Below are 26971 nucleotides of genomic sequence, written 5' to 3' on the forward strand. Positions count from 1 at the left end.
GGTTATATGGTTTTCTTTCTTGAGAAACAGGGAGGACTGTGTAAATGTGACATATTAAGCCATACAAAATGGCTGCCTTTCTGCAAAATAAAATTTGAATCAAGGGACAGAATAGCCTCTCAATGACGAGCCCCCTACAAGCCTGGTTTGGGGATGCTGATGTGGCCACAGGCAGACATAGGCAGCACTCGGCAGCTCTAATGGATGCAACACCAGCCGGGAATGTGAGCAGCTGTCCTTTCTAACCCCGATGTCATTTGCTGAGGCAATGCCAACTTCCTTCTCTTCCATCAAAACATTCCAGAGCTCATCCTTGTCAGGCCATATACAGATATATCTCCTACGATTTGCATAAGGCCATTGTCTCTGGAATTTGGGGATTTTCCAGCTAGAATGTCTCACGTATACTATTCTGTACAGACAATTGAAGAGAACGCAGGAGCCAAATTCCCTTGTTATGGCTACTCCTACCCTCTAACTGGTTCTCCTTTGGGAGCTTTTCTTCTCTTCCTTTCTACTCTCTGCCCACCTGGGCTACCCATTCCTGTGGGCTCGAGGTCCAATCAACCAGACACAAAGCTTCAATTCTGTTGTAAAGCTGTCAATCACACCAGTTTCTCATATTTTCTGCCTTTGATTACTCTTAGTGTTATTTCTTCTCTGTAATTTCTCCTGTGGTTTATTAACTGTAATGTTGTCAACTTCATCCCAGCTTTAGGTGACTTGGAAACTATAACAGGATGACAGGTGATCTGTCCTGCTTGTCCAGGACAGTCCAGGATTGCACCTGTTTTCCCGGGTTACTAATTAATCGAACCCCCTTTTACTTTCAAAAATGTCCGCGTTTGGAAGACAAACGATACAATCACACTATCCAGACCCAACCTCTCGAGTTCTACTTTCATCTGTTTTATATTGAGCAATGATCTCCCTTATGAGATTTTGAGTGTAACATTTTGATATATTTGAACAAAACAAAATGCAAAATCAATCTTGCCAGAAAGGGCAAAACATTCAAAAAAACAGCCAAGTGGTCAACCCGTTGTTTTGCCAGGCAGAGCAAAACATTTATAGAAACAGTCAACTGGTTTGAGGAGAAAATTCACCAAAAGCAATATAGCTAGAAGTCTAACATCTTAATGAGAAACAGTGCTCTTGGTCCAGACTTTATCGCTTTAGGTACAAGATGCCCAAAACACAAGTTTGTACCTTACGAGCAAAATAGTGAATTGTATATAGAAAAAAAATAGAGGCGAATCACCAGGTAAACGGGTCATCAAAATGAATGTCTTCAATTCTACCTTAGGAGAAGCTTTTGGAGACAAGACTGTCAAATAAGTGGGCAGTATGTATGACCCCAAAGAAAGAAAGTCCTGGGGCTTTGGGATCCATCAAAGGACTGGAATTAGGATACTGACTTTTCTTCCAATGGTGTCCGTGCGGACAAATGGCTTAATGTCTCTGAACATTTTTTTCATGACTTAACGCTTTCATAAAAATGTTCAATTAACCATTGGTTTTCAAACTATGCTCTGCAGAGCCAAAGGATTTTTAGCAGAGGTGCCCTTTGCACCCTCGGGAGTTATACTTTTATTCATTTTATATCAAGCAATGATCTCCCTTGTAAGATTAAAATTTGAGCTTACGATTTTGATATGTTTGAACCAAAGATTTTGATACAAAAATAAAACGTGAGCATTTATGGTTTAGGTAGTCTCTGAGCTCCCTCCAATTGTGGTATATGTGATTCTAAGGCCTTAGAGAATGTCACAGTTGGAGAACTGTAGATAGAGATGGAGGAAAGATTCCTCTGATGTCTGCAAAGCCCTAAAGTAACTTGCTAATAAGTGCAGACCAAGAGGGCCTTAGGCCGTGTGCTCTGATCTCTTAGAGAGGCTGCTGCAGACCAGGGTGTGTCTGAGGAAAGTGCTAATACAGACATACAGAGCTGTGGCTGTGAGGTGTCTTCGCTGGAAAAGAGCATTCTGGGACTCTGAAAAGTGTTCCCCGAGATGTTCTCTATCACTCACAAAGACCCGGAGTCTCTAAACTGGTCTAAAGCTGATTCTAGATTTTTGGCAAAAGGCCTGGTGTCTGAAAATAATTACCAGTATGTCCAAAATTCTTTAAAAGTTATAATAATAATAAAGTCTGGAGCATTCTAGCACTTGGAGGAGTGGGGTAGCATGTATAAAGTTAAAGAGGTAAACACTTTTCTGGGGTGAAAATTAAAATTCAGAAGAATTAAGTAAGATACATTCACGAGGGCAAAGGTAGATCAGGAAATCGTGCTCCTTTCCTGTATTTCAGGTACCAAGAGAGAAAAACAGATAGTGGAAAGTGTGTGGCAGAAGGGCTTGCTTTCACTGGCCTGGAGGAAAAGTCAAATTCTGAGTCAGAAGAAAAAGGGTAGCAACACTGAGAAGTCTATGTCCTGGCCGCTTGTGTGGTCAGGTGTACTGCTGGTAATCAAAATATGAACCTGGGGTCCATATTTCCTTCTCTTTATAGAAATACCAGATAAGTTAGGGCTTAAGATTGAACTGCAATAAAAATTATTTTTGCTCTCCTTTTTTTATCTTAAAAATTTTTAAAGGGATTTTCCAAGTTTATATACTGTTTATCTCATATCTGGAACGCTTTTAAATTTTGGTTAGATTTGGAGTAAGTTTGATTATAGTCTTTTCTATAGTCTTTTCTTGATCCTTAAAGAATGATTCATTTGATTGCTGTTTCTTATTTCACTGAACTTTTAATCATGTCACAATACTATTTTTAGGAGTATCTATGGATTTCTACTGCCTGAGAAGATAAAGCCCCAAGTCTTCACATTAAAGACTCTCATAATCTCACACTGGCTTTCTTTTCAGTCTTTATGATCCAGAAGCACCAGGTTACCCATTAGTTGCCAAGCACATTCTTTACCGTCTTCTTGGTGTCCATTCATCTACCCTCCTGGCACCATATCTCCTCCTTCATGAAGCTTTCCCGGCACAGGATCCCCAGGTGGAATGAATCACTTCTGCTCCCAGAATCCTCTGCTCCCAATGATGGCCACGCCATGGATCCTGCTGTTCCTATGCGTATAACCCCCTTGCTGTGTAGGCCGTAAGAAGCATGAGGACGGGGACTGTGCCTATTCTTTTTTATAACTGGCATTTAACATAGAGGCTGGCATATGACAGATGTCCAACAAATCATTTTAGAAGAAAATAATTTTCTTAATTAATGACTTTTTCATTGCATCTAAAAATTAGGGGGCTGAATAGTCCTTTAAATGGTGGATGCTCTTTGGTCTGTTTTGACTTTATAAACTTACTTAAGTGGTTGTAAAATGAAGAGTGCTGTAAATCTGTTAAGACTACATCGTTTCAGTTAAGGATGACTGATTAAGCACATGTTTTTAATCCCACTCCCCTTCCAAATGTCCATAGAACTGCCATTCCCCCACACAGAAAAACTAGTGAAAATATCTGCATTAGTGTTGCAAAATAGGGAAAGGCATTATCCACATGAAAACAACTTGGAGGAATTTCTGCTGAATATAGTGCAGAGGCAAGAAGTCAGATGAAACCCACCCATAGTTGAAGATATGCAAAGTAGTCCCCACCTGAGCAGTCAATGGAAAAGCACACCTAACGTGAGCTCTTGGAAATCTCCTTGAATCAAGGCCTTGGTGCGCCATCTATAAAGGCTGCTAAAATGTTGTGGATATAAATGGAAAAGTTGAGGCTGGTTGACAACGTTGATAAAACGTTTAAAAGATGATTCAAATGAACAAAATGTGTGAAAAACAAATTATGAGATAATCAGGGAAATGTGAACCCAGACTGGATGTTTAATTATTTCAATTATTGTTAAATTTCTCGTGGAATAATGGGACATGAGACTTTGGTTACACTTTGTATTTATTTATTTATTTTTTACTATTTTACTTTAAGTTCTGGGATGCATGTACAGAACGTGCAGGTTTGTTACGTAGGTATATGTGTGCCATGGTAGTTTGCTGCCCCTATTGACCTGTCCTCTAAGTTCCCTCCCCTCACTCCCCACCCTACCAACAGGCCTGGTATGTGTTGTTCCCCTCTCTGTGTCCACGTATTCTCATTGTTCTACTCCCACTTCTGAGTGAGAACATGCGGTGTTTAGTTTTCTGTTCCTGTGTTAGTTTGCTGAGGATGTTGGCTTCCAGCTTCATCCATGTCCCTGCAAAGGACATGATCTCCTTCCTTTTTATGGCTGTGTAGTATTCCATGGTGTTATGTACCACATTTTCTTTATCCAGTCTATCATTGACAGGCATTTGGGTTGGTTTCATGACTTTGCTATTGTGAATAGTGCTGCAATAAACATACGTGTGCATGTGTCTTTATAGCAGAATAATTTACATTCTTTTGGGTATATACCCAGTAATGGTATTGCAGGGTCAAATGATATTTCTGGTTTTAGATCCTTGAGGAATCACCATACTGTCTTCCATAATGGTTGAACTAAGTTACATTCCTACCGACAGTGTAAAAGCATTCCTATTTCTCCACAGCCTCGCCAGCATTTATTGTTTCTTGACGCTTTAATAATCACCATTCTGACTGACATAAGATGGTATCTTATTGTGGTTTTGATTTGCATTTCTCTAATGATCAGTGATGTTGAGCTTTTTTTTCATGTGTTTGTTGGCTGTGTAAATGTCTTCCTTTGAGAAGTGTCTGTTCATATCCTTTGCCCACTTTTTGATGGGATTGTTTGTTTTTTTCTTGTAGATTTGTTTAAGTTCCTTGTGGATTCTAGATATTAGACCTTTGTCAGATGGATGGATTGCAAAAATTTTCTCCCATTCTGTAGGTTGCCTGTTCACTCTGATGATAGTTTCTTTTGCTGTGCAGAAACTCTTTAGTTTAATTAGATCCCATTTATCAATTTTGACTTGGCATTTTCATCATGAAGCGTTTGCCCATGACTATGTCCTTAAGGTTTGTCTAGGTTTTCTTCTAGAGTTTTTATGGTTTGGGGTTTTACATTTAAGTCTTTAATCCATCTTGAGTTAATTTTTGTATAAGGTGTAAGGAAGGGGTTCACAAGCATGGTGCTGAAATCCTGCATAGTGTTCCTAAGTACAAGAAGGCTATGTGTGCCTTACGGAGAAAATGCATGTGTTCAGTAAGCTTCATTCTGGCATTACTTATAGTGCTGTTGTCGGTAAATTCAATGTCAATGAATCAACAACATAAATAAGGTGTCTTTAAACAGAAACATGCATTAAACAAGTTTATGTATTAATCAGTTGACAAAAATCTTGTGGCCAGAGGCTCTCAGGAACCTAATCCTGTATTTTCCCTAGGAGCAATGATTCAGTATCCACTAATTCAGTGTTCACGGTGACTTTAAAAAACATAACTACCACGAATAACAAGAATTAACTGTAATCACAGATGAAATATGTGTCTGAAATTTGCTTCAAAGTAATCCAGGGGACTGGCAGTAGAAATATACATGGAACAGACTGGCCATTTGTAAATTGTTGAAGGTGTGTGATGAGTACATGAGTGTTCATTATACTGTTCTCTCAACTTTTGTATATATTTGAAATTTCCAATAATAAAAGTTTTAATTTTTAAAAGAGAGAGAACGGCATAGCAGAAATACAAGTTTGGATCTTCTTCAGGCATTAAAAAATCATTTAGTGTGGTATATAAAGAAATATAATTATTTAGAAGTAGAATGAATTGAATTTCATGTTAAGTGTAAATGATCCAGTGCCATGTAAAGTCAGTATATACAAACCCCCCAAAGCAAAAGACAGTGTATGAGTGTGGGCTCTATAAATTGTAGGTAATATAGAAACTTACATGTCATTTTTAGAAAGTGAAAAGAAAAAGGCAAGAGACATCTAAATAAAAGCCTATGTTCTGCCATTTAACTGTAATAAAGCTCAGTTTCTAACTTTCAGGCTTGTCTATCCCATTAATAAATCTGCTTCAGGCTGCTGGGACAGCTCTGCCTGCCTCTGCCCCCTCCTCACTGGGAGAGTTCGTAACAGGCCAAGTCCGAGGGCTAATGCCCCACTTCATCACTCCCTGTTTCCACTGCAATGCCTCAACTTGCTCTCCAGCTCTCTGACACTTATTCAACAGTTAAGTTTGCCAAACTAAAGCCTATATGTCCTTCCATCCTTCCTCATCTACTACCACAGTGTTTTCCAAATCCATTCTGAGGGGTGCTACAGCTCCAGAGACATTCCCCAGGAGCACAAAGGGCAGAGAAGCTAGAGTCCCAGGTGCTACTGCAGTATAGAAAGCTCTGCTTTTATCTGTTTCGTATTTTGAGTTTTGCAAAAGATTTTGCAAGAGGAAAAAATGTTCTGTTTTTTAGGAAAAAAAATTGAACAAGCCAGACTTCTGAGACATTTTTTATGATGGAAGCACATGGGGCTCAGTGTGTGTGTGTGTGTGTGTGTGTGTGTGTGTGTGTGTGTCCCAGCTGTTCCTGGTGAATCCTGGCTTACACCAGGTGAATGACTCAGATTTACTCTACATCTTTCATTCTGTTTTCTTAACGAAGAAAAGAAAAAGGCTCTTTTGCAGCCCAAATCGATACAGGTTCCTCTGAAATGCTTAGCAATGGCCAGATTTGCATAAATCTGTGTGTTGTTTTGGGATCTTTAGCTTGAGAAAGATTTGGAGAACTCTGAGAGATTTCAAATCATCATTGTCATTATCATTTTTTGAGAGTCTTTTGTATGCTGGTCATCACACCAGTTACTTTGCATTTAGTATTGTATTTAAGGCTCTCGATAAAGTTACAAAGTAGTTGGTGGCATCCGTGTGCATCAGCACTCTAGCACAGGCAAGTGACCTACACCCAGATCTCATTAGCATAAGCCACAGAAGCTCACAAAAGCAAAATGCAGGAAATGACGAGTACAACCTGTCTCCGGAAGGACCAGAATCCAGAGCTTCAATGCCAGCCGAATGCCCCCTGCCTTCTCTCCTCTCAGCCTTTATGTTTACTTAACATTTGTACAATTGGGAAGATGGTCACTTTACATGCTTTCTGTGAAAACACAGACCTTTTTTGTTTATTTGTTTTATTTTCCTAAGGTCTTTTTTTTTTTACAGCAGTGTTAGGATAATAGCAAAAATAAGTGAAAGGTAGAGAGATTTCATATATATATAGATATAGATATAGATATATGAATATAGGAATATATATAGATATAGATATATGAATATATGAATATATCTATCTGAATCTATCTATCTATCTATCTATCTATCTATCTATCTATCTATCTATCTATCTATCTATCTGTATCCCTTCTCCTCGGCTTCACATGCACAGCCTCCCCTATCATCGACATTTCCCACCAGAGTGGTACATTTATTGTAATTAATGAACCTACATTGACACATCATTATCACACAGAATCCTTAGTTTACATTAGGGTTCACTCTTGGTATTGTATGTTTTATGTATAACGACATGGATCCATCATTAAAGTATCGTACAGAATAGTTTCACTGCCCTAAAATCTCTGTGATCTGACTGTTCATCCCTTCTTCACCCTAACCCCAGGAAACCATTCCTCTTTTTACGGTTTTCATAGTTTTAGCTTATCCAGAATGCCTTATTGGAATTGTAGTGTGAAGCCTTTTCACATTGGCTTCTTTCACTTTGCAACATGCGTTTGAGGCTCTTCCATGGCTTTTCATTGCTTGATAGCTCATTCCTTTTTCATGCTGAATAATATTCTATTGTCTAGATGTACTGATGTATTTATTCATCTACTGAAGGACATCTTGGTTGCTTCTAAGTTTTGGCAATTATGAATAAAGCTGCTATAAACATCTGTGTGCAGGTTTTTGTGTGGACGTAAGTTTTCAAGCCCAAGGAGCGAAACTGCTGGATTGTATGGTGGGACTTTGCTTTTTCACTACAATATTTCCAGCAGCTGGAACAGTGTCTTGCACATGGAAGACACTCAAAATATATCTGTTGAATGAAGGGATGGAATGAAAGTGTAGTTGGAATTTTGCAAGTTCCATCACTCTATGCTCATACCATATAATATACTGTGGCACATCCTGTTGTACAGTATATTATTGTGAGCATTGATTATATCATTGTGAGCGTTGAGTATTATCATTGTGAGCATTGAGTATATCATTGTGAGCGTTGAGTATATCATTGTGAGCGTTGAGTATATCATTGTGAGTGTTGAGTATATCATTGTGAGCGTTGAGCATATCATTGTGAAAACTGAGTATATCATTGTGAGCATTAAGTATATCATTGTGAGCATTGAGTATATCATGGTGAAAATTGAGTATATCATTGTGAGCATTGAGCAAATGCATCACCGTACCCTAGCCTGTCTCCAGCCAGCCTTCTGCATGGCCTCCACTAGTGGATTATTATATGTTACTTTTACCTAAGTTATTCCAAATAGGGTTTTTTTTTTTTTTGGCATGATGTGTGTGACTCTAGAGATAAAACAAGACCAGAACATTGTCTTTTCATGAAACATAGGGGCAGGTATGCATACATAGCTCCCTTTGACTCTGGGTAACCACAGAAGCCACTGTCATTTATTTAGGGACAATTCCTCTTAGCTACAACCCACCAAATAATTTCACTGTGCTTCTATAATTTTAATTTGAAAAAGAAGCATCCTCCCAAGAGTTGAGTCCTGAAGAGTGTCAAGCACTCAGCCTCAGATATCCTACATGTTAAATGAAAGATTTGGAACAATGGCTCAAGGAATCATCTGGCTCATTCTAAACACCCTATCACCTGTCTCTCACCCACACCTAGGCCTAGCTCCTATTCATATTTTTTTACTATTTGGGACCAAATCTAGTGTACTTTCCTCCCCTTGGAGTTCTGAGGAGGTGCTATGTTTCTTCTGTATAAATCACACAAAGGCATTCCAATATTAGTACTTAAAAAATGTAAGACTCTAGTAGGCCTTCCAGAGAAACAAACAGATAATACAGAAATAATGCATAATATTTATATTGTATAATATAGAATCTATTAAAATATGTAATGTTAGGTAATAAAAGGCAAAGTATAGAACAATGCTGTCCCATAGAAAATTTCAATTTCTAGCAGTTACATTAAAAGTAAAAAGAAAGCAATTAAATTAATTTAATAGTTTATTTTATATAACCAAATATATCCAAAATATATTTACTTCAACATGTAATGAATATAAACATTAAGGAGATATTTTGCATTTTTCCCTACCTAATCTTCCAAATCCTTAAAAATCTTTGAAATTCAAATGTATTTACACTTATAGCATTTCTCAGTTTGGAAGCTAAATGTTCCATGGTTAAAGAGAAATGTAGTTCCGTCAAACAATCGAGTTGTTTTAATAAAGCAATATTTTACACTCCTTCAGTTTTCAAATTTAAATTGGCTACAGTTAAATACAGCTAGGAACTCGGTTCCTCGCTTGCATTGATCACATATCACGGGCTCAATACTGGACAGCAAAGTACAGTATAGGAAGTTATGTTGCAGGGAGAGCCTGTTTGAGATAAAGAAGTCAGGGAGATCTTGTGTGAAGATGACACTCGAGCAGAGACGTGAATGGAATGAGAGAGGGAGGCTGCCAAGATGTGGGGAAAGAGCATTCCCGGAAAGGAGAAATAAAAAGTGCAAAGGTCCTCGAAATGGGATCGTAAACATCCAAACACACGTATAACCTTCAAAGCTGTGACCTTGTGGGCTAGGGAGATGGTGTCTGTCTGCTTATTCTAAGGATGGTACAAAATCTTTTTGGTATCTGGGACACAGAGTTCCTAAAATATGCACTACTTCTCCTTTATGTTGTTCATTGGAGCAAAACATGAAATTCCTCTTTGTTATTAAGAAAATAAGTAAAAGGAGCTTAAGGCTCTGAGTCTGGACCCAGGATTATCCAGCTGTGTCCCTCCAGCTCTGTGATGTGCACCACTAAAGAGAAACAACAAGAACACAACTTCTAGATAACGCCACCTGGCAGACCGATGCCACTTGCTGTCGCCACACCCGTGCCCTGGAGAAGGGCTCACGGTGGCCATCTGCATTTAGCTAATCTCAGTGTGATTTTCTCTTGGCAGTTTTCTGGACAGCTGACACCTTCGACAGTGATATGAGAAGTAGGCTCCCAAACAGCGCTGTCCAGAGTCCACTCAGAGAAGCCAAGCAAATGGATGAAAGCGTCCTTATCTTCGCTTTTTCTTAGACAAGTTAGACAGAGGTGTGTACGCTCCTGAATAATCTCAGTCAGGGACAGAAAGTCTAGAAGGGCCAAATGGCCAAGAGCTGAAAGGTGTCTCAAGTGGGCCCTCCCCTCAAAGGAGCAGGAAGGACACGGAGTATAGGGGAGAAGGTCGGGGGACAAATGCTCCCAACTCCGTGCATATGGAAGTCCCTGCCATACCCACACTCTGACATCTGCATACAAAAAGCAAAATGCCAAGTGTGTGCACAGTATGGCTGAAATAAATAAGAAAGATAGAAGGGTTTAAAATAACCAAAATAGATTTGGTTAGAGTGATTGGTTGAATTTTTTCTACTAAATTATCTTAATAATTTGCATTAGTTAGAAGTCATAAAGCAAACAAAGTTTGTGCTTTTTAATTTAGGGTTAGCCCTGTTTAGTCTTTCAGCTCCTCTGATCCCTGCAGAATCCCCAATGGGCCTTGAGAAGGAAGAATCCAGAGGTGGTTTGCTCAGGCCTGACTCCAACACGTCTCCTGAATTAAAGCCCCATAAAAATACTATTCAGCCTTAAAAAAGAAAGAAAGAAATATTGTCATTTATGACAACATGGATGGATCTGAAGGACATTAGGCTGAGTGAAATAAGCAAGTCACAAAAAGACAAATAGCACCTGATCTCACTTCTATATGGAATCTAAAGAAGTCAAATTCATAAAAGTTAGAGTTGTTACCAAGAGGTGGGAAGGCCGGAGTGGGAAGCTGTTGGTCGAAGGATATAAAATTTCAGTTAGGAAGAATAAGTTCAAGAGCTCTATTGTACGACACAGTGACTATAGTTAATAACAATGTATTGTATGCTTGAAAATTCCTGGGAGAATAGACTTTCAGTGTTCTCACCACAAAGAAATAGTAAGTAGCTGAGGCAATACATATGTTAATGAGTTTCATTTAACCATTTCACAATGTATGGAGATTTCAAAACATCATGTATACACCATAATTATATGCCATTTGTATTTGTCAATTTTTTTTAAAAAAGCCTATGAGGTTGAGAATACTCCTGCTTGTTTACCAGGTAGCTCCACACTCAGAAAATATTTATTGAATGAATGGCCAGCATCATATTGTCAGTCATAGCCCAAACTACCAGCCAGGAGAACAAATGCATAGAAGAAGAACCATGCACTGCAGGGAGAAGCAGAGGATTTTAGAAAATGAGCTCCCAACAAAAATTAGCCAGGTGTGGTGGTGGGCACCTGTAATCCCAGCTACTCGGGAGGCTGAAGCAGGAGAATCACTTGAACCTGGGAGGCAGAGGTTGCAGTGAGTCGAGATTGTGCCACTGCACTCCAGGCTGGGTGACAGAGCAACATCCTGTCTCGAAAAAAAAAAAAAAAAAGAAAGGGAAAGAAAGAAAGGAGAAAGAGAGAGAAAAGAAAAGAAAAGAAAAGAAAAGAAAGGAGCCCCTGAAGGTATTTCTGGAGTCAGCTGAGGAAGGAGGTTCCAGGCAGCTGCCTTGAAGTTTATCCAATGGCTGTGGATTTTTAAGTCCAGGGACAAAATGGACTGGGGCACAATAACACCTGCCCTCACAGGTTCAAGATGCTTTGAACTAGCATATGTGTTTGCCCTGCCATTTGGAAGCTAAAACAAGTCATGCAGTGGACCCAGCCCCATGCCCTCACTGACCATCCAACAGTAAAGATGCACACCTGGCACCCTGCATGGGGACAAGCAGTTGACAGTTACGGAGGGAGTGCAGAGCCACGCCTCCTCGCTGCCCTTGGGAGAGATCTGGGAGAGAGAAGAGAAGCAAATGATCTCTCTTGACCCTCCAGTCAGATAGCATCTTTCCATCCTCTGGCCTCCCATGCTACCATCTAAAGTGTCATCAGGTAGAAGGCAGAGCAGATGTCCTTGGCCCTTCCAGAAGGAAGCATTCAGCTCAGTCTGACAAATAACTCCCTTGCCGTCAGTGCTCCATGCAGGATGGGCTGTTTCTCGAAGCCAGGTCCCTGTCCCAGCCTTAAGGACCATGTCTGCAATGTGATAGAGGAAAAATCTCTATTTGCAGGAGGCTTGAACCCAATGATCTACCTTTCTAATAACAGGGAGCTGGCATCTATGGCCAACACCAACTGGCCTGCCCCAGCAATGGACCTGGGTACATCATACTCCACTCCAACCTCTGGACTCAAAAGCCTGTGAGTCCTTTGTCCCCTGGCTGTGGAACGGCCTAAAATTTATCATGCAAACTTAGGACACTGTTTTTTGGGTTTTGTTTTTTTTTTTTAATTTTCTTTTTGAGACAGAGTCTTGCTCTGTCACCCAGGCTGGAGCTCAGTGGCGCCATCTCGGCTCTCACTGCAACCTCTGCTTCCCAGGTTCAAGTGATTTTCCTGCCTCAGCGTCTGGAGTAGCTGGGACTACAGGCGCACCCCACCACACTTGGCTAATTTTTGTATTTTTAGTAGAGACGAGGTTTTTCCATGTTGGCCAGACTGGTCTCAAACTCCTGACCTCAAGTGATCCGCCCAACTTGGCCTCCCAAAGTGCTGGGATTACAGGCATGAGCCACTGCACCGGGCCTTAGGACACTTTTTCAAGTGAAAGACGACAGTAATAATAATAATAGCAGTGGCACAACAGGGCAGATAAGGAGGTATAGTCACCATGACTAGAGTGCGCTCTTAGCAAAAATGCCCAGACTTATGGTGGGATCTATAATTCTAAACTGCAACATTTATTTTTTTCATATTTTTATTTTTAGAGACAGGGTCTTGTTCTACTGCCTTGGCTGTAGTGCAGTGGGATGATCACAGCTCACTGTAACCTTGAACTCTGAGCTCAAGAGATCCTCCTGCCTGGCTTCTTGAGTAGCTGAGACTACAGGCTTCAGCCACCGTGCTGGCTAATTATTGGTAGAGATGGGGGTCTCTCCACATTGTGCAGGCTAGTCTTGAACTCCTGGCCTCAAGCGATCCTCCCACCTCAGCTTTCCAAAGTGTTGAGATTACAGGCATGAGCCACCGTGCTTGGCCTAAACCACATTTATTAATGTGCTAAAAATCTGCCTGGTGCCATTAAAGACTGAAGCCTTTCAATGAATATAGCAATAAATATAGCAAGGCACTATCACATAAAAACCTGTGGGCTGGGAATTCTGGTGGATATGGAATACTTAATGAGAGTGGGAGAATTATAGAGAAACGGAAGTCCTCTGGTTTGAAGAGCAGGAGAGAAGTACTGAGAAAGTGAGAGTGGTAGGGGACAAATCAAACTGTATTTCTTTCTTTTTTTTTTTTTTTTGAAATGGAGTTTCACTCTCGTTGCCTAGTCAGGAGTGCAATGGCACCATCTCAGCTCACTGCAACCCCCGCCTCTTGTGTTCAAACGATTCTCCTGCCTCAGCCTCCCAAGTAGCTAGGACTACAGGCACGCGCCACCACACCCAGCTAATTATGTATTTTTAGTAGAGATGGGGTTTCACCATGTTGGTCAGGCCGGTCTTGAACTCCCGACCTCAGGTGATCCACCCGCCTCAGCCTCCCAAAGTGCTGGGATTACAGGCGTGAGCCACCACGCCCGGCCTCAGAATTGTATTTCTATAGATATTTTTAATCATCCTTAAAATAACACTAAGGAAAACTCAACTCTTCATAAATATGATTTATTTTGGGGGGCGGTTTGTGGGATGTCTGGAATAAAATTGGGGGAGATAAAGCTCCTACTCTACTGTCGCCCCACAGCACCATCACCAAGCCACACCTCTGTGCTGGCACTGCCTGGATTTACTATGAGCCACCCATGTGACTAAACACATTTCTAAACATCTGACGCTCAGAGTCCTCAGTCTGTAAAGCCAAGCACCCAGAGACCTTTGCCACTAGCTTTCCGTGTAGCATGGACCTTCTGTGACCTCACTCTCCTGTTGACCTACAGCAAAACAGCTGACGTCATGCCAAGCCTCGCAGACCTACCAGAGTGATTCATTTAATAATATTTGTAATCTTTGAAAGATGAAGTTGCTCCATAAAAGGGTTAGAAAATAACTGTGACTTTTGTAATGTGTTAACATGCATACCTACGAGTCTCTCCTGTCCAAACAACGTTATAATCGCCTGCTCTCTTACTTTCTTTCGCTGGCTTCTTACTTTTTTTTCCCTCTGGGGCTCCTAAAGTCAGACTCACACTGGAATGGTTTGCAAACTCCCATCTCTCCTGATTGTGTCCATCTGAATGGAGCCGTCACCAATGTCTTCACAAATGGCATTTCCATTAACATTTCTATTTCTGTCCATTTGGGGCACCTAAAGATTTCCCACCAAGATTTACATCAACTATTTTAAGAACGTGCTTTTAAAAAGCCAATGAGTTTGCTAAGTTTAAATCTGACTTTCTCAAGGGATGCTTAAAAGAAATACACAAAGTTTTTTTAAAAGAACGTTTGTAAGTTCAAAATAACATTCCAAAAGGAGTCACTAGGAAAACATTCAAGGGAAGAGAAAAATTTTTTTTTTGCATTTGTGGCAGACCTGGCTTTATCCTAATGTTCTATGTTTGTTTTTCGACGCAGAAAAGTCAAATAGCCGTAAGAGTCACAAAATAATTGAAAGAAAAATGGCTTGGTGCTTCTCGTGTCTAGAATATTTATAGCGGAGGGAGGAGCTAGGCTGTGTATATCCATTATTCAACAGGCCAGGTAAAGACAGAAGATTGGCCAATGGCAGCTCAAAGACAAAGCCCTGGGGATTCTCTTAGGTCTTATGGAAGTTGCATCAGAGCTATTCCTAAACTATGTCAACTGTAACTTTCCATTAGCCTGATGACCCATGATCTACCAATGCCACAACATGACTGGAATGCTCAGACAGTTACCAAATAGGAAGATAAGCCATGGGTGATTATTTCTATAGAAACTTAGAGTTGAAGTGATTGTTCCCGTAAGAGTCTATTAATTAGAATTAGATTTTGCTGCTAAACTAAAAAAACTCTCCTAATAGTGGCCTAATCATAAAAAGAGTCCAGAGGTAGGCAGCCTGTGGCTGGTGTGATGTCTGGTATGGTGACACCAAAGAGTCATCAGGGACCCAGGCTCTGAACTGTATCGTCTGCCAACTTGAGCATGTGGCTTCCATTCTCCAGGTTACTTCATGGTCTCAAATAGCTATTCTCTATCATGGCTATCTATCAGAACGGCACAGTTCAAGTAGGAGGAAAGAGAGAAAGGAGGGAAAGTGTGGTCTCCTCTATTTTAAAGAGATTTCTAGAAGCCCCACACAATACTTCCATTGTGTGGAAGTATTGGCCAGAGCTCGGTCACGTAGCAATTACCAGCCCAAAAAAGATGGGGAGCTGCTAATTTCTAAAAGAACGAAAAACTTAAAATGGTAGGTAAGAGTATCTTCCTGTGCTTTCTCCAGAAATAAATAAGAAAAAAAAAGTTCATGTTATAAATCTAATAATGATATATTGTCCTAAATTTACTTTTGCAGGAAAATAAGAAAACCATTAGTTTTCCAGAGAACCCACGCTTACCCTGACATGCTTTCAGCATTCGTCACCAGAGATCCTAAGGTCTCCATAATTCTATATAGAAGAGTTCAAGGGGTAACAGTCTGGTTGGGAGGACAGAAGTTAGGGGGAGTTCGAGGTAGTAAAATTCTTCTTGAAGTTGCATTTGTAAGGCAAGTGTGGTGCCCATGACGTGTCCAAAATCTGTTAATTTCAAGAAATATTTCCCAAACTTAGTAATTGCCCCTCCCATGAGGAAGCAGCTTTGCCACAAAAGGTAGTCTTGTGCGGCCAGCTTTCCCCGTGATCCTATAGGATAAATGTTTACAGAGAAGGTGCCACTAACAGAACTGAGCCGTATTCAGACACCCTTCTATAAAGGAGCTGCTTTTTCCTGGCAGCGTGCAAGATTCCTGGCAGGTTCCAAGATCTTGACTGATAATGTTAAGTGGGTCTTCTGGCTTTAACTATTTCTTTTCATTTTAACACAAAATAAGGGTTTCTTTACACCAAAATATATAATAATCAAAATAAAGGGCTTATTTGAGAATAACTGTCCATTATTTATACACTATGGGAGGAACTATGTGCCAGGCACAAAGCTGTTAATTTAAACAATGATCTACCAAAAACTACCAATAACACAGCACTGGTGTTATCTACCACAATGGCTTCAGCAGGCAGGTTGTTGATTCAGTTAACGGGAAGGTGTTTCCATTCTGGTCTTTTCTGCCTCCTCCTCTTAAGCCTAGAGCCATACAACCTCATGCCTACAAACAGGTTTAGGAACCTCCTGAAATCGTGTGTTAAGTTCTGTGTATTTGTGTGTTTTCATTGGGAGCAGGATGCTCAGGAGATTCCCAGAGAGGCCTGTGGTTCTTAAAATTGCTGCTGTAACATTGTATATTTCAGCAAATGCGGATCTCCTAAGGAGCAAACACGAAGGTTTGCCTCTTTTCTCCCTGTCTGCCAGGGGACAAGGAGAGGAGGTGTCCTGGGTAGAGAGAAGACCTCGTCTACCTGGTAAACTCCTGTTTAGACTTATTATTCCAGCACCAAAACTGTCTTTTCTGTAAAGCTTTCTCCCTACTTGCCTATGAATTCTCTGAAACTCAGAGTGACGTTCCAGATACAGACGAATGAACAGATAGAGCCTCTCCTTTTGGTTGCCAATTTTGCATTATTCACAGATGTACTTCTCTTCTGAATAAGATTAGTCTTTTCCTTAATTTGGGGTAAATATTAATTGCAGTGCCTGAAGTTGTGGAATGTTTAGGCTTCAAAATAAACAATTCTAATTCATTGAACTTTGATCCATCTCTTTTGTCTGTGCAGATTCCAGTGCTGCATCTATATTCAATAACTGGGCCTTGTTCAAATCCTGAGTACAAATACTGTCTTCTCTTTAACAGGAGCTGTTTCATGCTTCTGCCTTTCTGTAGAAGGAAAACAACGTCCATTCTCAGGCTTATCTGAATCTAGCACCACTTTTCACAAGTTATTTTTGCTTCAAGCTACTTTATGTGGTTCTCTATTAGTTTCCTATCTCCACCCTCAACAGTAAGGAGATACTAAAAACTGTCCATTTGGTTCCCCTTGTGGGATTTTACTGATTTTTAACTTTGCAATGCTGTCTTGCATATTTTAAATCTGCGTATCGCTAAGACAACTCTCAAGAGCTGATGAATTTTCTCTTCCATGCTGATGAGCCAGCCATGGGAGAGTGGAGGAGTGGGGGAGGAAAGAGTTACTGTCTCACGAGCTGTGAGTCTGCCTGCCCACAGCGGCGTTTTGGATGAGACTCATTATTTGTGGAAATGGTGTGTTCCACAGGCAAAAATAACTTTTTAAAAAAAGAACATCTCTGCACTCTCCTGAAGTCATCTCAAAATGAATTCAAGATTTCTCATGAAACGGAGAAAGCTTTCTGATGGCCTGAATGGTTCCTTGTGTACTTGACCATGCCACGTTAAATCTAATCTAGGTAACATTAGGGTCCAGAAAAAGCTAATAGAGGCTTAATGATGAGGTAATGAGCACAGAGGTCAAGGGTAGGAAACAGGTTTTCTATTTGGAGCCTCATAGCCATGGGAAAATCTCACTTGAGAACAGAAAGAAGCAGAAAGGAGCAATTGAAGTAGAAGAATATGCTACCCTTCCTTTACCTGATTTTAAATTAAACATAAAGGACACCACGTTTTGGATAACAACTTGTGTTCACATGAGGACCCGTTAAGGAAAAAAGAGAAAAAAGGAGGGAAAGAAAGGGAGAAGGTAAATAGGGGAGAGAACAGGTAAAGGAAGAATTGACAAGATGTCTGAAAAAAATAACCAGGCCGGGTGCGGTGGCTCATGCCTGTAATCCCAATACTTTGGGAGGCCGAAGCAGGTGAATCACCTGAGGTTGGGAGTTTGAGACCAGCCTGACCAACATGGAGAAACCCCATCTCTACTAAAAACACAAAATTAGCCAGGCATGATGGTGCATGCCTGTAATACCAGCTACTCGGGAGGCTGAGGCAGGAGAATTGCTTAAACCCGGGAGGCAGAGGTTGCTGTGAGCCGAGATCGCGCCATTGCACTCCAGCCTGGGCACCAAGAGCAAATCTCCATCAAAAAAAAAAAAAAAAACAACAAACCAGCACTTTCTCTGTGCCAGGCACCGTTCTAAGTGCTTTACACTTATTAACTCTTTTACATTATGAGAATTCACAAAGCCCGTACTATTGCCTTCTCTGAAGAAGAAGTAAAGCACAGAGAGGTTAAGTCACTTATCCAAGGTCAACACAGCTAGTATGTAGAGGAACTGGAATTCAGACTGAAGCAGTCAGGCTTCAGAGTCTGTGTCCTTAAAGACAATGTGATGGCAGTTGTGACTGAGGGACTGGGATAGCCAACCTCTCCTGTCCGCAGAACCTCTGTTCCAAATCCCATTTAGAGTCCTCAGATCCTCACTGCTCAAATCCTTTCTCTGTACTTTCTACCCATCTGCTCCTGCCTGTACGCTCTCATTAAAGCATTTCTGAATGCCTAGCTTGGTGATCACCTCTCATCCAGGTATAACCCCTGCCTAAATTCCCTGATCTATGAGACCTCAAGTCCTGTCCCTATTGGGCCTGACACCCCTTGATGACACCGTCTCCAGTGAACCAGCCAAAGCATTGTTTTTCCACTGACCGTGGCACCTGCAACAGCACTTCTGGCCTGTTTTTCACCAATTCATCTCATTTGCGTTCCAAGCTGATGGAGTCCCAGGTAGAATGCAGCAAGATGAACATGTCTGAACCTTAATGTCAGCATCCAGGGGTTCGACAGACAGCTACTATGAGAGAATATGCAGAAAGTCACATGAAATTGAGGTACTTATCAGCGGATACGTGTGGGGTGGAGTTGGAGGCTGATGCTGAATGAATTCAGACACTCCTGGTCTCATCGCTGTTGAAAACTAGAAGTCTTAGCAAAGCCAAGAAACTCCCTGGGGCTTAAGTTCTAGCCTTAGTAGAATGACCTTTGCAGATGGAAATAACAGCACACAACTCTTGAATTGACGCATAAATAGCTCCAACCCTGAATATCCTCCTTGATAAACCACATGATACTGGAAATTTTTATTTTGTAAACAATACACTCCAAGCAGATTTCCCTCCACAGGAGTTCTAATTTTTTTTTTTTTTTTTGAGACGGAGTCTTGCTCTAACGCCCAGGCTGGTGTGCAGTGGCGCGATCTCGGCTCACTGCAAGCTCTGCCTCCTGGGTTCACGCCATTCTCCTGCCTCAGCCTCCCGAGTAGCTGGGACTACAGGCACCCACCACCACGCCCAGCTAATTTTTTGTATTTTTTTTTTTTTAGTAGAGATGGGGTTTCACCATGTTAGCCAGGATGGTCTCGATCTCCTGACCTCGTAATCCACCCGCCTTGGCCTCCCAAAGTGCTGGGATTACAGGCGTGAGCCACTGCGCCTGGCCCCAGGAGTTTTAATCTAATGACAAGGTTTGCCCCTAGTTCAGAGAAGGGGACAGTAGGGAAAGCCCTGGACTTGAGGTTAGTTGCATTGGGAAGTGTAGTGGATACAAGGCTGTAGCTCCCAGAACCGACCAGCTTCTGGGAGTGTTGAGGGCTTACTGGCTCTCAGCTGAACCCTATTCAGAGATTTGCTCTCAGCTAATGAGAATCACCCAAGCTTACATCTTCTTCCTAGGTGCACATCTCTCCAATAACTGGTTCTGGGGATGGGAGAAAAAAAAAAGGCCTGATCTCATCTCCTTAAGGCAGGACAACTCTGAAAGATTATCCCAGATCCAGAGTTCCCTGGGATTCAGGGCCAGAACTAGGGTGAGGTGAGTGAAGAACTTGACTGGGATGCGAAATTTAAGGGAGAACCAAAAAATCTCAATAAACAAGACAAATAAATATTTAAATCAATATTTTTAAAAGTTAATGCAAAAAGTTTATAATAGAGTATTAACATTTTGTGTGTGTGTGTGTGTGTGTGTGTGTGTGTGTGTGACAGAGTCTCACTCTGTTGCCAGGCTGGAGTGCAATGGCGTGATCTCCACTCATTGCAACCTCTGATTCCCCGGTTCAAGCAATTCTCGTGCCTCAGCCTCCCGAATAGCTGGGATTACAGGCACACACCACCACGCCCAGCTAATTTTTGTATTTTTAGTAGAGACGGGGGTTTCACCATGTTGGCCAAGATGGTCTCGATCTCCTGACCTCATGATCTGCCCACCTTGGCCTCCCAAAGTGCTGGGATTACAGGTGTGAGCCACCATGCCCGGCCCAAAATATTTTATAGGGCTGCAGGCATGGTGGCTTTCTCCTGCAATCTCAGCATCTTTGGAGGCCAAGGAGAGAACATGGCTTGAGAACAGGCATTTGAAACCAGCCTGGGCAACATAGTGAGACTCCATTGCCACAAATTAAAAAAAATCAAATCAAATCAAAAATTGGCTGGGCATGGTGGTGTGTGCCTGTAGTTCCAGCTACTCAGGAGGCCAAAGTTGGAGCATGGCTTGAGCTCAGGAGTTCTAGGCTGCAGTGAGCTGTGATCGCACCATTGCACTCCAGCCTGAGCAACAGAGTGAGACCTTGTCTAAAAAATTATAATCATAAATTTTTAAAAAATGTTCTAAAGGCAAACCCTGACAGGGTGGAGATTAGGGTGGGGCAAGTGAGGTCAGCCACGTAAATACAGGGTTGGATTTTGTCTTTTATTTGAAATTTTGGTTCTTTGTTCATCATGAATTTTTTTTTTTTACATTAGTTTAAACGTTTGAATACCGTATGTATCTTGGTTATGTATCTTGGTTACTGAGTTTTCTGGCATCCTGACATTTTGCCCTGAGGCGAGTGCCTAATAGGTCTTACTCTGCTTGAATCTGCTGAGACCTCGATCGGAAACACATCACAGTTTAACTTCTCCTCATGCTCTATCCTGCTTTCCTCAGTCTTTTGTAGGAATTATTTCCAAGCCATTTCCCGGAAAGCCTCCTACCCCCAAACCCAACATTGGCAGAGTCGCTTTTCTAGGGGCCCTCACCGAAGACAGGGAGATGACTTGGTAGTTTAGAAAGTTTATGTTTTAGACAAAGCTACATTTGAAGCTCAGGCCCTTGACCTACCAAAAGTGGGACAAGGCATGCAGTTTCTGAATCTCAATTTTCCTCTATTGTCAAACGAGAAAAGCAATTCCTCCGTCTCATTTAATCCTGGAGTGCTAAGAGGAGTAAATGAAAATCCCAGGCAAAGAACTCCATTTAGTGGTTTATAGCAAATAACAGGCGTTCAGGAAATGTTATTATCCCCTCCTGTGTTTCAGCTTTGCCTTTCCTGGAGCCCTTAAACAGGCTGAAGTGAAAAGCACCGTGACCTGTCACTACAAGACGAGAAGCCTCAGGAGAAGGAAGGAGATCCCCGTTCATTGGTTTTGCCGAGTTTCCCGAGCTCCATCCTCCTACAGTTAAATCAACACTCTTTATCCTTAGACTGCTGATAATCTCACCAACCGCTTCCTGGTAAGATCTGTAATGCGTGAGGTCTTCCTTCTTAGTTGTTTGCAAACATCAGTGATTAGGGACAATTAGGGACTGGTGTGCCTGTCATTCTTCTCCTTTCAGCTGAGGAGGAAATCCTCATGCACTGTTATCGGGAGTGAGACTTCATCTGTCAGCTGCAGTCTCAGGAATCCACGGGTTCATTCAGCCGCAACTCCAATCTCACTAACTTTATCTGTGTTCCCCAAACGCCTTAGACTATTTGCTTCCCACTGACAGGGAAACCTGGCATCTCATTTTCTCAATGTCCAGACAAAAATTCTTACATAGCAAGAAACTAAGATAGGTGTTACGGAACGTGGAGGGAACCAGGAAAACCAAATAGAGGACGCTCTTCATGGGGCTTCCAACATGACAATAGGCAAAAGAGAAGAAATATACATGTAAGAGGCAAGCAAAACCCAGAATCATCACTTATGAAGGATGTCCTCATCACCCCTCTTTTGCTGCCTGTCAAAACCGGTGAGGGCTCATATGACACCTTAATTACGAATTAATCTTCGTCCCTCCTACATCAGCACCTCCCCTCACCCCAGTCAGAAGCCATCTCTTTATATTTCCATAGCTTAAAATGCTATTTTTGGTTCTAGATGCTTTGCCTCTAGATTTGGGTGCTTGCATCCCTATTGTATATTTTTTCCTATCTTTTCCACAATGTTTTTTTTTTTAACTTTTAAGTTTAGGGGTCCAAGTGCAGGTTTGTTACATAGGTAAACTTGTGTCATGTGGGTTTGTTGTACAGATTATTTCATCACCAAGGTATTAAGCCTAGTACCCATTAGTTACATCTTTCTTCTCCTACCTCCCACCTTCCAAAAGGCCCCAGTATGTGTTGTACCCCTCTATGTGTCCATGTGTTCTCATCATTTAGCTCCCACTTGTAAGTGAGAACATGCAGTATCTGGTTTTCTGTCCCTACGTTAGTTTGCTAAGGATGATGGGCTCCAGATTCATCCATGTCCCTGCAAAGGACATGGTCTTTTCCTTTTTTATGACTGCTTAGTATTCCATGGTGTATACGTACCAAATTTGCTTTATTCAGTCTACCATCGATGGGCATTTAGTTTGATTCAGTGTCTTTGCTATTGTGAATAGTGCTGCAATGAACATACGCGTGCAGGTGTCTTTATCATAGAATTTTTTTATATTCCTTTGGGTATATATCCAGTAATGGGATTGCTGGGTTGAATGGTATTTCTGTCTGTAGGTATTTGAAGGATCACCACACTGTCTTCCACAGTGGCTGAACTAATTTATACTCCCACCAACAGTGTCTAAGCATTCCTTTTTCTCCACAATCTCACCAGTGCCTGTTATTTTTTGACTTTTTAATAGTAGCCATTCTAACTGGTGTTAGATGGTATCTCATTGTGGTTTTGATTTGCATTTCTCTAATGACCAGTGATGTTGAGCTTTTTCTCGTTTGATTTTCAGCCACACACATGTCTTCTTTTGAAAAGTGTTCATGTCCTTTGCCCACTTCTTTATGGGGTTGTTTGTTTCTTTCTTGTAAATGTATTTAAGTTCATTATAGATGCTGGATATTAGACCTTTGTCAGATGCATAGTTTGCAAAAATTTTCTCCCATTCTATAGGTTGTCTGTTTACTCTGTTGATAGTTTCTTTTGCTATTCCACAATGAAACAGAATTCAAACGTAGATCTGAGTGCTTCCCATACCCTTAATCTTCTCATAATTTGGAATTGCCAGGAAGGCAAGCAGGCACGTAGAACGTTCATTTCCACAGGCAGAATTGCAGGGCGAGATGTGACCCGTGTTCCATGACACGTGTTCTGAGCAGCACAGGGGTCTGCATACAAGTAATTCCTGTTTATCTGCAGCAAGGCAGGCGAGTCATGTGCAGATAATCCAAAAATAGTTTCTAATTTTTCTTGGGATAAATATAAATTTTTGGCAACAGGCACCCCTTTCAAAGTGTGTTTTGATTAGAGTTACACGAAAAGGCATTTTTATTCTCTGAGGATGTGCCAACTAATGGGCAGAAGGGAACTAAGAAGAGTGCCAGCCTGATCTCCCTTCTCCCCTCCAATAAAAGGGCTGTGTACGGTCTACAGAGCCGCTGGTGAAAGACTTGGGGTGGAAATACGGCACCTGGGCTCCGGCTGACTCTCCACCACTCTCGAATGCAAAACCCAACTCAACACTCCTCTGTTTACTGATGAGGAACTAAGATCGGGTTGTGAGGTGTCTTGGCCAAGGTCACATGGCAAAGTAGTAGAGAAGTGGAATTCAGAAGCTAGGTCCCTTAACCTCCTCTTTTTTCAATATAAATTCTCCTTTCTGATTTTAATGTCAGACAGCCCCAAAGTCAGTAATGGCCAGGAGCTGAGACAAACAGATGTTTGCATATAATTCAAAGTATGGACCCAAAATATGAGAGACAGAAAATGGTAGGTGGGCAAATCTGTTCTAAACCCAGAAGCTGGGCTTCCATGAATACCTCTCTTCTGACAACTCATTAGGAACCTGGAGACAGTAGAGAGGCAATTTGTGCAGAGTAGACGGAGCTGAACCATGGGGGCAGGCAGACCTGTGTGATTGTGGACACATTACTTAAACTCTCTTGGCTTTTTCTCAACTGCAAAATTCAATTACTGTGAGAATTCATGGTGTGCATAGAGGCATCCTCATTGCAAATGGATGGTCTTGTTCCTGTGGCTCAATGCAAACGAATGGTCAGATTCAGTCCCTGTGGCTGAATCTGGCTCCTGTTGAGTGAATTATTGATGAGATTTATTGATTTGGTGATTTACTGGCAGGTCTCCAAAGTATCTGCCTTCTAAACAAACGCAATAGATGGAAGAGAAATCAATATATTAGCATGGAAAGGAAAATCTATCCTTCCTGCCCCTCAAACTCAAAACCTATACTCTTCTGCCCCACAGTCCGATGTAAGAGTAGAAATTGTGACATAGTGGGCAGGGAATGTATGAAAGGAAAGAAGCAGGAAAATGAAGCAACCCTGGGGACTCCTGTTCTGAGTGCCCAGGCTCAGGTAGACCAAGGTTGACCAAAGTTGCCCAGCCAGTACAAAGAGGAGAGTCATTCTGCCCAGAAAACACAAACCAGTGAGCACTCATGTTTCTACCTTTAAGATGAGACCCTTGAAGGCCAAAAGTTTGCTATTCGCGTGTTCTTTACTGTCATTTATTTGACTTTAGTTGAGACTTAGGAACGATCAGACAAGATTTAGTAACCCCATTTTATAGATAAGGAAACTGAGGCTCAAGGAGGTGAAATAACTTCTCCAGGTGTACACAGCATGTAATGGTAGAGCTGCTATTAGAACCTGCTTTACTATAAGGAGCCATTCATATGCCTCGTAACTGCTTTAGGACAGAAGCTGTATCTCATTCATCTTTGCATCCTTACTGTCTAGCAGACAACAGGGCTTTGGTAAGCAGTTACTGAAGGAATTAATCTCTTATGTATTGTGCTACCATGCATGTATTTGAGTAAGTCCAGTGTTATAAATCTTCTTTTGATCTCACAGAGCATATTACCTCAGAAAATCTCTATGATCACAAACTGAGCCAAGAACAAGTTAGACAAATATTTATTTAGCCATATTAAAGACAGTCTTTCCATACAAATGTTCTTACATAATTATAATTTATCAATCATTTAAAAATCAATTGTAAGCCTGATATTAAACAAAATTAAGAGGCCTGGCTGAATTATAATTCTTTTTGAAAAACTGAAGTTGCTTCATCCAGAGGCCTTTTTTGCATAGTGAGATACATTTGACATAATTAGGTGGGAACCTGACAAGGAGTTGAATCAACTGGGGTGTTTTTGGAATTAAAGATGCCAATTTCAGAATTTCATCTGTGAACAGTCCATGATTTCATAGTTTTCTAAGATAGCATATTTTGGACAAAGGCAGTTCTTTGTGGCCGAAAAAGGTCTTTTGTTCCTTATATGAAGATAACTCTGTCTGTCCATCATCTTTGAGCCCTTCACCCTTGACTTGTATTTGCACCTATGTGTGATTCTTCACACTGCTCCATTCTCTTACCTGCCTCACTGTCTATGAACACAAGCCTCTAGGAGCAAGTGTGGGAAGACGAGGGGGAGAAAGGGATCGGCAGTGTTGCAGCATGAAACAGCTGACCTGGTCCTTGAGCATGGGATCTTTAACCCCATCACTAAACACACAAGTTGATAAGTAGGATGTAGTTTCATTTCCTGATTCTATGCCATTCTGTGAAGAATTAGAAAAGTTCCTGATTGACATTCTAGGAAAAGGGGGAAGGTGGAAAGTACCGAACCATCAGAATCGTTAGAGGGGTATATTAGTTTGCTAGGGTTGCCATAACAATGTATTGCAGAGTGGGTGGCTCAAAAAACGAATTTGTTTTTTCATGGTTCTGGAGGCTTCAAATGCAAGATCAAGACATCAGCAGGATTGGTGTCTCCTGAGGCCTCTCTCCTTGGCTTGCAGATGGTCACCTTCTCACTGTGTCCTCACGTGGTCTTTCCTCTGTGTATGTGCAACCCTGGTGACTCTGTATGTCCAAATTTCCTCTTCTTGTAAGGACACCAGTCAGGTTGGAGTAGGGACTTAATACAATGACCTTAACAGCTTCATTTTAACTTAATTACCTCTTTAAAGGCCCTGTCTCCAAATACAGTCATATTCTGATACACCAGGGGTTAAGACTTCAACATATGAATTTGGAGAGGGGGCACAATGCAGCCCAGAACAGGAAGGAAGCATCAAAAATACCAAAATCAAGCTTCAACTTCAGCACAAATTTTCTCAAGACATATTTAGACATTGGACATGGGAAAATGGAAAGCTAACTATGTTTTCTATGAGCAGTCATATGCTGGTAAATGTTTAACAAGCATCAGTCAGTGGCGGAGCAGGGAGCCATGATTTGTAGTGTTTGCCAATTTCAATGGTGTAAATACTCCCACCACCATCTATTTTCAGTTAGCAATGTGGTGTCACTGAACACAGAGTTGGGAATGCAGATTCACAGAGATTGAAGCAGTTGAATCTCACAAACCAGTGGGAGCTGGCTCCAGCATACCTGCTGATAATTAAAATGCAGAGTGATGTCATGGTGCCCTGGCCTGGCTCCCCCTTCCCACAGATGCCTCTAGTGTGAAGTCTCCACCTATTCTCTACAAGATACTGGATCTCTAATCTGGCAAACTAA

At 41.4% G+C, this 26971-nt stretch overlaps 1 protein-coding gene across 1 annotated transcript in view; it reads left to right on the forward strand.

Annotated features, from left to right (window-relative positions):
- The window catches only part of LOC116459029 (uncharacterized), a 224300-nt gene extending 200877 nt beyond the window's left edge, over positions 1–23423 (forward strand). The window contains exon 5 of the mRNA XM_032139299.2: positions 21548–23423. Coding sequence (XP_031995190.1) covers positions 21548–21692 — 145 coding nt within the window. The 3' untranslated portion in view covers positions 21693–23423. The remainder of the gene's footprint in view (positions 1–21547) is intronic.
- The last annotated feature ends 3548 nt before the right edge of the window (positions 23424–26971 follow it).

Source organism: Hylobates moloch, unplaced genomic scaffold, assembly GCF_009828535.3.
Source record: "Hylobates moloch isolate HMO894 unplaced genomic scaffold, HMol_V3 SCAFFOLD_19, whole genome shotgun sequence".
NCBI lineage: Eukaryota > Metazoa > Chordata > Mammalia > Primates > Hylobatidae > Hylobates > Hylobates moloch.